This window comes from Phocoena phocoena, chromosome 7 (genome assembly GCF_963924675.1).
Source record: "Phocoena phocoena chromosome 7, mPhoPho1.1, whole genome shotgun sequence".
Taxonomy (NCBI): Eukaryota; Metazoa; Chordata; class Mammalia; order Artiodactyla; family Phocoenidae; genus Phocoena; species Phocoena phocoena.
This window is the reverse complement of record NC_089225.1, coordinates 8396597-8411977: the sequence shown is the minus strand read 5'-3', so window position 1 is coordinate 8411977 and position 15381 is coordinate 8396597. Positions and strand designations below refer to the sequence as shown.

The following is a 15381-nucleotide window of genomic DNA, read 5'->3' as shown; positions in this document are numbered from 1 at the left end:
GCACAGCCAGTACAGCTGGAGCCAGGGAGGAAGTAAGGCTGAAAAGTGCAGGAACCAGATGTATGGGGCCTTAGGGGCCACAGGAAGACGCTGGGTTTTATTCTTGTATTGAGCGAATATCGGAGGACTTTTTAAAAATTGAAGTATAGTTGATTTACAATGTTGTGTTAGTTTCAGGTGTATAGCAAAGTGATTCAGTTATATATACTCTTCATATTCTTTTCCCTTATTGGTTATTAAAAAATGTTGAGTATAGTTTCCTGTGCTATACAGCAGGTTCTTGTTCTTTGTTTTATACAGAGGAGTGTATATATGTTAATCCCAAACTCCTAATTTATCCCTCCACCACCCCCCACCTTGGTAACCAGTATGGAGGTTCCTTAAAATACTAAAAATAGAATTACCATATGGTCCAGCAATCCCACTCCTGTGCATATATCTGGAGAAAACTATAATTCAAAAAGATACATGCACCACTATGTTGATAGCAGCACTGTTCACAATACCCAAGACATGGAAACAACCTAAATGTCCACGGACAGATGAATGGATAAAGAAGATGTGGTATATATATACAATGGAATATTACTCAGTCATAAAAAAGAATGAAATATGCCGTTTGTAGCAGCAAGGTTGGACCTAGAGATTGTCATACTAAGTGAAGTAAGCCAGACAGAGAAAGACAAATATATGATATCGCTTATATGTGGAATCTAAAAAATGATACAGATGAACTTATTTACAAAACAGAAGTAGACCCACAGACATAGAATACTGGAGGATTTTAATCAGAGAGATAAATCATCTGAATTAGACTTTAGAAGTCCCTGTTTCCTGCTGTAAGAATACCTTTTAGGGGATGGAACAACAGTGGGGGCAGGGATTTCACTGTTGAGTCTATTGTAATCACCTACAGCGATCACTGTGCTTTGGCATGGGTCTGTCATTGACTAGCCGAGTGACCTTGGGCAAGTAATGTATCTTCATCTGTAAAATGAGATAAAAGTATTTACCTCATAGTGTTGTTGTGGAGATTGATCAAACTAGGGTATAAAAAGTGCATATAACTTCCTGATATTTTAAATGCTCAATAAATGCTGGATTTTTTAAAAATTAGGATTCCTAGTTAAAAACAGACACATGAGCCTTAATGCACAGATTGATTGCAATTCTCTATTTCTCTGATTGTGTGTAGACATTAGGTATTTCCCTGATTGTGTGTAGACATTAGGTATTTTACTTTTCTAAATTTGTTTCCCATTCATTAATTGTTTACTATATTAATCAGTATAGGTTAACTATACTATAGGTATACTATGGTAATAAATAAGCCCCACTCCGAGTCCATGGGTCTTAACACAATGAAGGTTTCTTTCTTCTCACATTAGTTTGATGTGGTTACAGGAATACCCCTCCATTCTTGTCACCCCACATCTGGAAACTACTGCTTTCAAGTCTGTCCTCTCAGAGAAATTGTGGAATAAACTAAAGGTCTTATTCCCATACTACAGTGTTCATTTAGTATTATCAGTTCCCACAAATTTATAATAATTGTCATTTTTCTAGCTGGTCATTTTTCCCTGCAAGGCTCACATTATGTCTATATGTTTTTGGCACATTAAAATGTCAGAAAGTCTGTGAGTCATTGGGAAGGTGGGTGTTCAGGACATGAGGGCTTCAGGGACCCAGATCCTTGAGTCCAGATTTGCCTTCAGCGACTGTGTGACTTTGAACAAGTCATTTAACCTTGCTAGGATTCTTCATTGCAGCTCTTCCAATAAAATATACTATCAAAATGCAAATTATTATTATATTATCCTACAAAAAATTAAAACAATGCAAATAGAATCATTTAAGTTAATCATTTTGTCTACCTCTTTGCCTAACCATGAAGGATCCCTGTGGTACATTCTAGTGAGGTTTGTTCAGTACAGGTTGAAATGACCTCATCAAAGTGATTTTTATCATTTGTTTTGAGAGGTGGTATCATTAATCTTTTATGCAACCCCCTCCTTTTTGGGCTCACTTCAGTTAAATAGGCAGGGAGAAGAGAATGTTGAACAACATTATAAAAATGTTAATTCCTAATGTCACTGACTAGCTCTTAATCACGCTATTAGACATATGTTCTGATTTAATGATCCTAATCAGCATGCAGTCAGACCAAGATTGACTTTGATGAATGTCTAACATTATTTTGTGATATGGAAGAGGTTGTTTTTATTGTTGTCTAAACCTTTCCTTAGAAATTACATTCTATTTAGAAAGAAAGAGAATGTAAAATACTTTCTTTGGTTTCCAGAATTTTCTTTCCTAAACCAGCATCTTAATGATTTGTGTTTTGATCATAGAATGAAACATTTGGGTGCAGTCATCTGTAATTATTTGTCCTTACAACTTTGGTGGCTCCTTCCTCTTATTTTTAAGCTCAAAATACTTAACTACAGTCAATGAGATAAGATCTTTAGAATGTGCAAAAATCTTATTATTTCAAACTGTTGCTTCCTAACGATGCTGTAGTGAAAATCGGATCCCTTTTCCTTGTGCCTCTTACTTACACCCTTTTCCCTGGTGGCACCATTTGCTGAAGTCCTTCTCAACACAAAGCCTCCAGTCAAATGTCACCATTTCCATGAAATTAAAATCATTTCCATAAACCATTTCTCAGGAATCTTGGACAAAATTCATAGCTTCTTCTTCTGGACTTTCCTAGCATTTTATTCACTTCTGTATTTTGACCCTAATCTCATTCTGACTTACATTTCTTTTAGCTGTGTGTATGTCCTTCTTCCTTAAATGTTATGAACTCCCTTGGGGCAGTGATAGTCTATTAAAATTTGTATAGCTAGGATATCTCCCTGTGACCTTCACACAGCATAGAATCAAGCAATAATTGAATGGAATGATTATATATATATATATATATATATATATATATAATATAATATACACTCATAATTATATCATTTCATTTAATCACAGTTTTATAAATCATACATATACATATATGTATGCATGTATAGGTTTTATAAATCCTATATATACATATGTGTGTATGTATGTATGTATGTGTGTGTACACATATATATATATATATGGCTTTGAATCTTGCGTCACCTAGATGTGGAGGCTGTGACAGGTCACAGTCAATGATCAGCCATGGGAATAGTTTCTCCAAAGTTCTATGCAGAATTTCTAAAGGAATACATGGGTGGGAGCATTGAGCCAGGAAGAGCTAAGCCAGGACCGTGAGTACTGGGGAAACTGCTCTCTAAATTTCAGGAAGATCCAAGCACCATATCTGAAGGGGACAAAGGTGGTGTGAGAGTCCGGGTTACCCTGCCAATAATTGGGACTTGAGTTGGGACAGACTCAGAGTGAACACAGATTGGGTTCAAGTAAAGGGATATGCAGGAGTAACGAAGGGTCTTCCTAAGGGACTGCTAAAATGTCGGCTCTAACTGCTTACATTTATGGGCCAAAAGATAGATAATTAGTTGAGCCAAACAGAATTGGTGTTTCTCTTTATTTTCCTCATTCACTGATGTCTCTTTATTTATGTTTCCTACCAAACTGCAGTTGAAAGCAGGGCTGTCCTTAATCACCGTGATTTACTTCCTTAGAATCCCTACCGAATTTTTGTATGTGGTTGATATTTGCTTTGTGTTTTATCAGCGATTGCCACAATAATGCTATACTGCCAGCTGCCACGGCTCAGCGGCATACAGTGTTCAGGACTTTTTCTCATGCTCACAGGTCTGAGCGTCAGGCAGGATGGCTGTGCTCTGTGTGCCACATCCTGAGGTCCACCAGAAGAGGCTGTGACCATCTGGATTGTGTTCTTCCGTGGTGTCAGAGGTGCTCCCAGGAGCAGTGGAAACATGCATGCCTCTTAAGCTCTAGACTGAGCTGACATGCCATCATTTCAGTCCGCGTTCCAGCGGGGAAAGCAAGTAGCAAGACAAAGACATCAGTGGGGCGGGGATATTTACTACTCCCATGAGCCCATTATAACACATGCAGGAAATCCAATTTCTCCAGTGACCAAAATTTGGAGAAAGGGTGCCGATTCTCTTCCTGACTACATCATTAGAGTCATGAATGAAAACAAATCAGTCACCCTTTTTGATTGTCAGTTTCTTCATTTGTTATGTTCCAGCTCATACTCTGTGGGGGAATAATCACAAACCTGGGACATCTAAGAGGAAAATTCTGCTGTAACCCTCCTGCTCTCAAATATATGTGTGTGTTTCTTCTTTATTCTCTATATTTCATTTTTTTTCTTCTTGCTCATTGATATTCAATCAGTCAAAACAGTTTGCAACTTTTATACTAATTGTCAGACATGAGGAGGGGATCCCAAGCCTCAGTGACACAAGGCACTGGTAGATTTGAAAGAAAACAAAGTGTTGAGCGGCTAGGGGCACTTCTAGGGATTTAAGGCACCAAGTAAGAATTGGTAAAACTACTAGAAGGCAACATTTGCACCAGAGTGTACACAAATTGGTTTTTCAGAATTTGAGACCATTGATAATAATGCTATTAATAAGATCACAACTTTGATTCTGCATATAAACAAAAATAATTCATGATGACATTGAATTTCACCATGTGATCAGGATTCTTGATTATGGAGGAGAGGTCTGAGAAGTGCCAGGAGGGAGAAGTGGAGAGATTTCTTCCCATATCTTGTGCCCAAAGCCAACATTAGCAAACATCTGAACACACTATGTTTTACCCTTGTGTTACCTGGACTCACACACTGGGACGATCCACCTAAGCTTACCTCAGTCCTGAACGTGCTTTTTGTTCTAAGTAAGCCCACCAGACCTCTATGCCACTTGAGTATGGCTTATCTGAACTAGTGGTTAGAAAGAAAGCAATTCATTTGAACTAGTATCCAATGATTTAGAGCTGTTTGGAAATAGGTTAAATGTATTTGTACCGTTTAGAATTATTCTTTAAAAAGAAGATACTAGTTAACAGACATCTCTAACTGGGATTCTAACTTAAAAGCTAACAAAGGGACTTGAAACATTTTAGACAGTGTGAAGAGTAGTATTTTGGGGTGAGTATAGTCCTTCAGGCTGTCTGCCCCCTGACTCAGCACCCCTAAGATACTTTTGTGTTTCTTAGTATTTGTTTTATCTTCTTCTCATTACTTACAGGTTCTTGGAAAACCCAGATTGTCATTCTCTTCCTACTTGCCTCAGTGACTTCCATAAGGATGTTAGTAATGAATGCAATTCAGAGAAAGTTGTTGCTATTTGTATACATGAATAATTTGTAAATTATATGTTTGTACATCAGGAGTTGTATATGAAATCAAATCTTGACTAGGAAGAATACCAACCTAGTGCCATCCTCAGACAAAAGTTACTATTCTATTTTAAAATGATAAATCATGAAAAATGGCTCTCAATAACTATTTCTTTCATTTTTAAAAATTAAACGCATATTAAGTGCCTGTTGTATGCCAAACAGAAACAGACCAGTGGTTTCCAAAGAGGAACTAGGCCGAACCCCATTCAGCCTAAGGGTGTATAACACCTCTATCTCTGCCTACATCTGTTGTTTTGGATATCTTATCATCTTCTGTATAATAATTTTTATCTACTTAAATATTCCCAATTATACAAGATAACTTCAACAGATTTTACTAAACTAAACTTTGCAAAGAAAAAAAAATTGAAAATTGACAAGGACAAGACTCAAAAATAGTTTTCTGTTAACTACATAAACCAGAGATTAGAGGTTGCATCCTAGCTTTGTATGGGTTAAATATGACATACAGAGGGATTTCATTGGCCTATGCAGTATTGACCTTCATAATATTTCTTTTGTCCAAATTTTTGAACTTCAAATATTGTGACTTCTCTTTAAAAAATTCAAAAGATATGGTAACCCTGGCGTTAATCTTTGTCATGACAAAAATCAGTGTGAGGTAAGACAGGGCCACCCTGTCCTCTGAGCCAACACTCTCCCCCTCACCTTCGTGTCCACCCCTCCCCACAGTCTACCAGAAACTGAGGACTAAAGTCGGACTAATATTGGCCCTCATGCTACTATTTATCCTTTTGTAGTTTTAAAAGGAAATTAATTTTTGTATCTATATATTCAATATTTTTTGTCTAAGGTCTAGCCCAGTTTACTCAATTGTGATGCCTGCCTGATTTGGTTAGCATTTGAGCTTGTGACCCTGAGTCTAAACATTGTGATTAATAAATATCCTATTATAGAAATGCTTTTCATGAAAGTGTTGTTTATATGAGCACATGTATATAGATATCTCTTTATGTGTGTATATATAGAGAGAGAGAGATAGAGAGAGAGAAATAAAAGAAAGGAAGGAAGGGAGGGAGGAAGGAAGAAAGAAAAAGAAAGAAGGAAAAAGAAAGGAAGGAAGGAAGGAAGAAAGAAAGAAAAAAGGAAAGAAAGAAAGGAGAGATAACAGAAGCGAAGGAGAAAGAACAGAAGGGAAAAGAGGAAGGAAAGAAGGGAGGGAGGGAGGGATATATATACATTGTACGTATGTATGCACATATGTATATATATATATGTGCATACATACGTACAATGTATATATATCCTTTGAGACATTTTCATCTCAGTTTCTGTGACATCCTCTGTGCTATTTCAGGCTTGCTCCACTCTGACTTGTGAAGCATCTTGTCTTTCAGATGGAACCCCATTGACCTGGTGGATCGGACGGTCCAATGAAAGACACCCCTACTGGGGAGGCGCCCCTCCCGGAGTTCAGCAGTGTGACTGTGGCCTAGACGAGAGCTGCCTGGACATTCGACACTTTTGCAATTGTGACGCTGACAAGGACGAATGGTAATGGGCGTCCTGAACCCTCTGCACTCATGGAGGATGCCCACGAAGGGATGCATAAAATGTCCCCTAAGATAAAAGAGAATGGATGAGAGATTCAATATGAACTAGGGCTCCTGAATAACGGTGATTGCTTTAACTTTGGAAATTTCTAGTCCTCGTACTTTCAGGGCTATTGCTGAAGTTTGTAACACAAAGCATGTTGCCACACCATCACCCCTTTATATTCTGAACATTCCATTTTCAACAGGAGAATGAAATGTAATATTTAGCTTTGTGATTTAGTCAGCATTTCTGTAATGTGTAGAATATAGGCTTTGGGAGAAGGTGTGGGAGATAGGGATGTGTAATTATACAGACTGTTTCTTTATTCTCCCATTGTCCCACTGATGATCCAGTCACTGGCCTGCCCTATTATTGCCACTAAAAATAGAGAAAAGAAAATTTCTATTTATTAAACACCTATTTAATCCTCATAACAATCTATTAATTCTTTTTTTGTATTATTTTTTATTGAAGCATAGTTGATTTACAATATGTTAGTTTCAGGTGTATAGCACAGTGATATATATATTCAGTTTCTTTTCCCTTATAGATTATTACAAGATATTGAGCATATATCTTGTAATAATCTATAAGCATATATCTTGTGATGATCATATATTTCCTGTGTTATACAGTAGGTCCTTTTTTATGATTTTTAAAACATTTTATATTGGAGTATACTTGTTTACAATGTTGTGTTACTTTCAGGTGTACAACAAAGTGATGCAGTTATACATATACATATATCTATTGTTTTTCAGGTTCTTTTCCCATTTAGGTTATTATAGAATATTGAGTAGAGTTCCCTGTGCTCTACAATAGGTCCTAGCTGATTGTCTATTTTATATATAGTAGTGTGCATATGTTAATTTGAACTCTCCTAATTTATCCCTCCCCTCCCCTTTCTCCTTTGGTAAACATAAATTTGACAGCAAAAACAAACCTATTAATCTTTCATAATTTTCTCACTTTTGCATCTTAAGGTAGAGGAATGTAGATTACAGAGAGGTTAAGTACTTTTCTCAAGGTCGCACAGGTCTATTAAGAGGCATATCCAGAATTTGAATTCAGGTATAGCTGAGACCAGACTCTCTCTTCCTCCCCCACAGCAAGTTACTTTTGTAGATAAAGTTTAGTTTTAGTTCTCATGGCCATCACATGTAGTTTTCCTTTGCCCTCCAGGTCAACTGCTTATTTTTTTTACTGTACTGATTATGAAACTATGCACAGAACATTTCCAAACCCACTTTGGTTTTGACTGAATTTAAGACATTCTTTGGTTTTGGCTTTATAATTGTACTTGCTTCATCAAATGCTGCTCAAGTATAGTTAAGAATTCCTCTGTTAACCTGCTCTCAACCTAGTGCAAATGGCTTTTAAGTACTTTCCCTTCACTGTTTAAATTGATAACAGCAGGAATGTTTCAAATAAAATTTTAGGTCCACTTGAAACCTCAGTTCAGTGAGGAAAAGACCAAGAATGTGGTTCCATCAGGTTACACTAAATGGACCACAGCTTCAGAATGTTGTAGGGCTGCTTGGCCCACAAGTCATGTGACCTGAGTCTGGTCTCAGAGAGACAGCAGTGAGCAGTCTTGAAGCAGGATCTTAGTTCCCTGCCTAGGAACTGAACCTGAGTAGCCTGGGTGAAAACTAGGAATCCTAGCCACCAGTCCACCAGGGGGTAGAGACTGGGAACAAAATTGCCCTGGCTCTTTCCCTCATTTGAAAGCAAGACTGTTTCAAGGAGGCAAAAACTGCAGAAACAGGTACAAAGTTTATTCTTAGAAACACAGCACAACATGTGGGAGAGCACACAGGGAAGCAGTTTATTTAGACAGAAGCAAAACAGGAATACACACCCCGGGAGAAAGGGTGTGGGCCTTCTCTCTAATGAGGAGGACCACAGTAACAACGTGCTTAAGTCATTTATGTAGAGGCAGTTTTTCCGGGTCTTTGTTCTCCTCTGGCCAATTATTTTGCTTCTTTTCCCACATCCGACCTGTCTTAGGGCCCTTCCCAATATGCATGCACATCTTTTTGCCAAGATGGATTCCAGCATGGAGGCCTTTGGGAGCTTTGACAACACTTGCTATGGGATGGCGCCCCCTCCCTTTTTGACCCCAGAGAAGCCTCCCTGCACATGTGCTGTCAGGGAGGTCTCCTTGACCTCAGGAGTGATAGATGTGGCCCTCCTATCTCTTTACTCCAGCAGAGCTCAGCTCCTGTCATTAACTTTGTCCTTGGAGTGTTAGGGAAAACAGAGCCCCAATTTACTCTGTTTGACAAACTTCCCAACTGCTCAGCCCAGGGGCCCAGCTATCTTCTACCTCAGGTCCTTTCTCCTAACATCGCAATCTTCACAGCGGTCAAATCAGATGCAGTTGACTGGACTTCTCCATTCTGTACGCGCCCACTCTACCCTGCAGAGCCCTCTATCACATCTTGGAGGCCTACAAACCAAAAATAACTCTTGTTCTGTTTGGAGACTGTGTCTTTTTTAACATTATATCCCTGAAGACCTACTCTTTGTAGAGTAGAAGATGATGGTAGTTAGCTGAATAGATGAATGCAGCAGACCTTTGAGGAGGAGGAAGGATCCCAAAATGGCACCTACAAGCTTGAGAGATGTGTGGAAAGGCTAAATGGTTGTATGGCCAGGAAAACATAGTCAAAATCCTCTGCAACCAGCAGCTTAGATTTGCTCAGTTTTTGATTTCTTTAATTTCCCTTCACTATGCTGACATTAGAAATGTATAGATTTATAGACTTACATGGAAACATGTTCATTTTATTCTGTATCATCAGAGAAGTTGGTATGGGGGGTAGACTATAAAGAGTTATTGAGAAGGGGAAGTATTTCTCCTAAGTGCCTTCAATTCTCACTTGCTTGTTGGCTGAATTCTTGATCTTTGCTCACTGTTTCCTTTCCTTTGATGAAACTCTTTCCATACCTAATTATGCCTCAGTGCCTTCCCTTCCTAGAGTTCAAATGACCATGCCTGGGCTTAATTTAAGGAACACTGAGGAGCAGGGCTGGAGAATCATATAACATCACTTAAAAGTGGAAAATTAGACCATCATATTGAAATGCTGCTACTCTCTCTTCTCCAAGACTTCCCACTGATCGTCTCTTCTACTCTGATTCCAGCCTCTCCCTCCTTTGACCTTCTTACTCGTTCACTAACTTTTGAACCCCTCCTATTGACTTCATCATTGAGGTTGTGCTCAGAGAAACTTTTCCTCAACTCTGGGGCTGTCATACCTCTTCCAACATGGGTTATTGCATATTTCATAAGCCTTTCCTCTTCCTTTAGAGACAGGGGAAAAGCCTCATCATGTGCCACTTTCTGTGGCCAGCAACCTTTTATTTAATTTTAGATGTAGGTTTTGTTCAACAATCAACCTATGAAGGATCAAGAGAAATGATCTGAACTTCCCTTTGTAAAGATGCCCACTTTACCATGGCTGTTGAATCTCTCATATATATATTATACAGGGTATAGTGTATAAAATACTAAGAACATTTCAGTGTATGACTGGTGTGACAATGTTTCCTAGGAGTTGGAATATAGTAAACTGCTATCTACTAAATTCTATACAAGCCTAAAATCAGTTTTCTGATTCACTTTACCAATCCAGGTGAGATCAGGAATTTCCTTTTATCATTCTCATGAGGGAGCAGATTCAGATTTAACTCTTCTAGATTTCACTGTTTTAGGACAAGTCATAACCTGTCATAAACGATTCTGGAAAATAACTTATTATAGAGGCAACTGTACGTACTATTCCAGCTGACATTTACTCATATATCACATGTCTAATGAGTGCCTACTCTGTGCAGTCAGGCAGTCTGCTGTGCAGAGAAAGTCAAGGGCATTACAATCCCTGCCCTTGAGGAACTCGCAGGACAGTGGAAAAGAAAAGGCTAGTTATTTAGCAGTAAATGTAACAGTGTGATGACTTCGGTTATAGACAGAAGCACACATGTGCTTCTCTGTCAACCTGGGGTGCCCATGGGCTGGGATAGTTCGATTTCAAGGAAAAGTGTAGTTAATTTCTGAGGGATCAGAAGAAGTGAGCTAAAGTTAGTGTAGTACAGGTAGGTGCTGCCATGTATTCAGACATGGAAATGTGAAATAATATAAAAATCACTACTTCCCCAAAATATAAGTATCTTGGTATGGTTTCTGCACAGTTTTCATGTGGGGAACTTATAGGAGATGTAGGCAGGGAAGAAGGTCAAATCCAGATCACAAAGCTTCTTGTATGTGAAATAACAATGAGAGAGCTTTGCTTTGTCTGTAACAGGGGTTGTGGACATAGAACATACTTTCAGAGTGAAACACAGCAGAGCCTTGTGGAAATGCATTCATTATTTAAATATCCAATTCTATTATTTACTACAGAAAGGTAAAGCACAAAAGCTGGCACTACTATGAAATGGTCATGTTCTTTAACATTCTTTCAACCTGATTCTTAGATAACATGTGGTCCAGCTGGCTTTCCATACATTTCAAACTTTTGTTTCAGACAAGCATGCCCCTTTTGGTATCCGGGTGCTTCTAAGAAAGCTCAAACATATTTACCTTATAAACTTCCCTTAAGTTTCTGCTCTTGGTAAAGCTAGTCAGAATACTGATATGGGCTGATATAAACAAACTCATGGTCACCAAAGGGGAAAGGTGGTGGGCAGGAATAAATTGGGAGTCTGGGATTAACATATACACACTACTATACATAAAATAGATAATCAACAAGGACTTACTGTATAGTACAGGGAACTCTACTCAATACTCTGTAATAACCTATAATGGAAAAGAATCTAAAGAAGAATATATGTATACTCATATATATATCTGAATCACTTTGCTTTACAACTCAAACTAACACAACATTGTAAATCAACTATACTCCAATAAATTTTTAAAGTTAATCATGAAAAAAAGTAAAATTAAATTACAAAATGAAAAAAATGGGAAAAAAAGTTAAGTACCGTATGCTGAAGTGTTCTTAGTATTGTATATACTATATCTCATATCATTATCCCAACAACCCCTGAGGTTGGTTTTATTAACTCCTTTCCCCAGAAAAGGAAACTGAGGCTATGAGATGCTAAGTGGCTTGGATAAGGTCACATGACTAAGGGGGTAGAGTTGGAATTCCAGCTGAATCCAAGGATGCCCTGCTGACTACATCCAACTAGATGCTAAGTTGGCATTTTGGGTTATGGCAGCTGGTGAGGATGCCAAAGAGACCCCTCCCAGGGCATCTCAGATCATATCACTGCACTGTGCATGTTGCTTTCTGCTAAGTCAGGGTGCTCTGAGAGCCTCAGCTATCTTCCAAGACTCTGGTAATTGGTAATATTTTATTCTGTTTTAATTAACCTCTGTAACTGAATCACCTGCTGTCATATATTTCAGTGAGGCCCAAGTAAATGGGGAAAATGAGTATGTTGTGGGTAATGGGTGAAAGTAAGGCAGCTCAGAAGTGGAGGTGGGTGGAAGAAGGAAAAAGAAGTAATTCAAGGAACACCCAAGGCACAATTCCTTCTTAGAATACTAAAGATAAGCCTCAGGGAGACGTGGATCAGGTGTACTATGGAGCTGACTTCTCCTGGGGTTTCCATCCCAGCTAAAGAACTAAACAGGAAGAAAAATAAAAAAGACAAATGAGAAAACTTGTCATGAATAACAATCTCACAGTAAATGATTGTTTGCAAAGGAACTTCTCTTCAACATAATGTTTAAGCCTATAGACATCCCCCCAATCAGGTGTTCTCTGATTTAACCACGTCAGATGGATGGGCTGCTGAGAACAAGAAAGGAAACTGGCGACAGCTCCAAGCCTGGGGATCACACAGGAGAGGGTTGTGTTGTGTGAGGGGTGGAACAACAGTCATCTGGGTAGAGGGGTACAAAATGGGACACAAAGGATGGTGGTAGAGGGCTAAAAAGGATGGTTGGGTGGTGAGGAGAAGCCAGAGAGATGGTCCAAGGTGTGCCTCTTCGTGATGGCCCATGGCCCGGATGAAAAGTTTTCTCATCCAGACAACCAGGTAGAGCTAAGGTGAAGCTCTCTTTTCTAACAGCAGGACATTCTTTTACTTATTCATAAGCAAGTATAGACATTTTTATGTGAGTTTTATTAACTCTGTTCTTTGCCTCTTGCCCTTACTTCACCCTTGTATGAAGCGACATGGCACAGAACAGAAGGAGGAAATGGTATAAAGTTTAAATTCTGGTTATCTGATCATCCAAAAAAGGAAACTTATTGTTCTTGTTTTTTTTTTTTTTTTTTTTTAAGCAGGATATTTAAGAGATTTCTTTTTTTGCTCAGCATGTGGAATCCTGGAGCTTCAAACTACTCTTTAGCCCTAGAATCTACTTCTCTGCCACAGAGAAATTGTTTAATAAATGGTGCTAAGCCATGAGTGAAAGATGGGTGAATGACTCCTGTTAAATATATTTTTACCTCTCTGTCTTTTGGTACATTGGGCCATGGTGATTCTAGAATTAACTGATATTTGCTGCATTGTTGGCTGTTACCCACCTTTTATTATCTCCCCAGAAATATTTACTCAAAATTTAACCTCAACTTTTTGCTGCAGGTTGATTTTCTCCCAGCTAATCAAAGTGTAGCTAGAAGTGATCACGCTGCTCCCAAAGTTATCTTTTTAAACATTTGTCTTGAGCTGTTCTGTTTGTAAAAATGTGTCTAAGCCAGCCCCAGGACCTTGACCTTCACAAGGGCCCTTCATTCCTTTCCCTGGAGACTTAATGAGACAATTGCCTTTAGGAAGAAGATGCTGGTTACATCCAAGAGTTTAGGGTTTTGCTGTTTCCTCACATAGGATATTCTTTGCTCTCTCAGGCATCCTTTGATTTCCCCAAAATCTCCACCTCTGGGATCTCCACCCTTAGTGCAGTGAGGATGCTTCAGACTTGGTAGTCCTAAATGGGGCAGGGATTCTGAATCCTGAAAGAAAAGAAAGGCTCTATCTCTTATTTAAAAAATATTATATTGTACAATCTCAACCGGTGGCAATTTTTTTTTTTTTTGTCAGTACGTGGGCCTCTCACTGGTGTGGCCTTTCCTGTTGCAGAGCACAGGCTCAAGACGCGCAGGCTCAGCCCAGCCGCTCATGGGCCCAGCCACTCCGCGGCATGTGGGATCTTCCCGGACGGGGGCACGAACCCGTGTCCCCTGCATCAGCAGGTGGACTCTCAACCACTGCGCCACCAGGGAAGCCCTGGTGGCAATTATTTATTCATGAATGTTATTTATGAGCTATTCCATGTAGAGATTAGGAAGGGTTTATCTGGATTTTTACTCACTCAGTCCCCGAATTCCACATGCATCTAGCAATGTAGTCAGAGCCAGAGCCTTGGGTTGGAAAGAATATGCTTGGCAATAGTAGGTTCTTCATATATTAATTTCTGAGTGAATGAATGAATGATTTTTTTTCCTTTCTCCCCATACTCTCTTCCTAGGAAAATATGCCCTCCCCTTGCTAGGTATGTTCTGCTGTTTTATTCCTTAAATTGTCACTTAAAGTATATATCCTGGGGCAACTTGATACTGACTGGTTTACACTAACAATCCCATGACTGGGTTTCGGATTGTTTTTATTTTATTTTATTTATTTTTATTTATTTATTTGTTTGTTTGTTTATTTATTTTGGCTGTGTTGGGTCTTTGTTTCTGCGTGCAGACTTTCTCTAGTTGCAGCGATTGGGGGCTATTCTTCATTGCCGTGCACGGGCTTCTCACTGTGGTGGCTTCTGTTGTTGCAGAGCATGGAGTCTAGTTGTGCGGGCTTCAGTAGTTGCAGCACGTGGGCTCAGTAGTTGTGGCTCCCAGGCTCTAGAGTGCAGGCTCAGGAGCTGTAGCCTGTGGGCTCTAGAGCGCAGGCTCAGTAGTTGTGGTGCACGGGCTTCATTGCTCTGTGGCATGTGGGATCTTCCCGGAGCAGGGCTCGAACTCGTGTTCCCTGCGTTGGCAGGCAGATTCCTAACCATTGCACCACCAGGGAAGCTCCTCAGATTGTTTTTAGATAGAGTGTTTTGTGGTACATCTGATAGGACATGATAGAAGGCATCACACACTCAAGGAAAAGCAAAAAGGAACAATACAAAAATGGGAAAGCACAACTTCTAGCCAGGGGTTGATCATTTAAAACTAACATATCACATCATTATCTTACAGAAGTCTAGATGGAGTAAAATAGTTAATACTTCACCAAGGGTAGCATTAAGGACTGTTTTTGTGCTTTTTGTTCAATGAAGCCACCATCCTCTCGTCTATTTGGAAAATTTCCAATAAGCAATTTAAGACCTGTTGGTTCCAGAAGACAAAACATAGCTATGAAATACTCTTTTTTTATGATTATAGGAAACACAAATATAGACTGAGGCTTCAGTTGCCTCAGTTACCTGTCAAGCTGTACAACTTTATTATCTCTAAGTTGTCTGTAAAGTCACATTACACATTTTGGGTA

General features: G+C 39.0%; 1 protein-coding gene across 2 annotated transcripts in view; it reads left to right on the top strand.

Annotated features, from left to right (window-relative positions):
- The window catches only part of CNTNAP5 (contactin associated protein family member 5), an 881675-nt gene that overhangs the window by 715518 nt on the left and 150776 nt on the right, over positions 1–15381 (top strand). For both annotated transcript variants that reach the window (XM_065881152.1, XM_065881151.1), the window contains exon 14: positions 6681–6837. In XM_065881152.1, coding sequence (XP_065737224.1) covers positions 6681–6837 — 157 coding nt within the window. The remainder of the gene's footprint in view (positions 1–6680; positions 6838–15381) is intronic.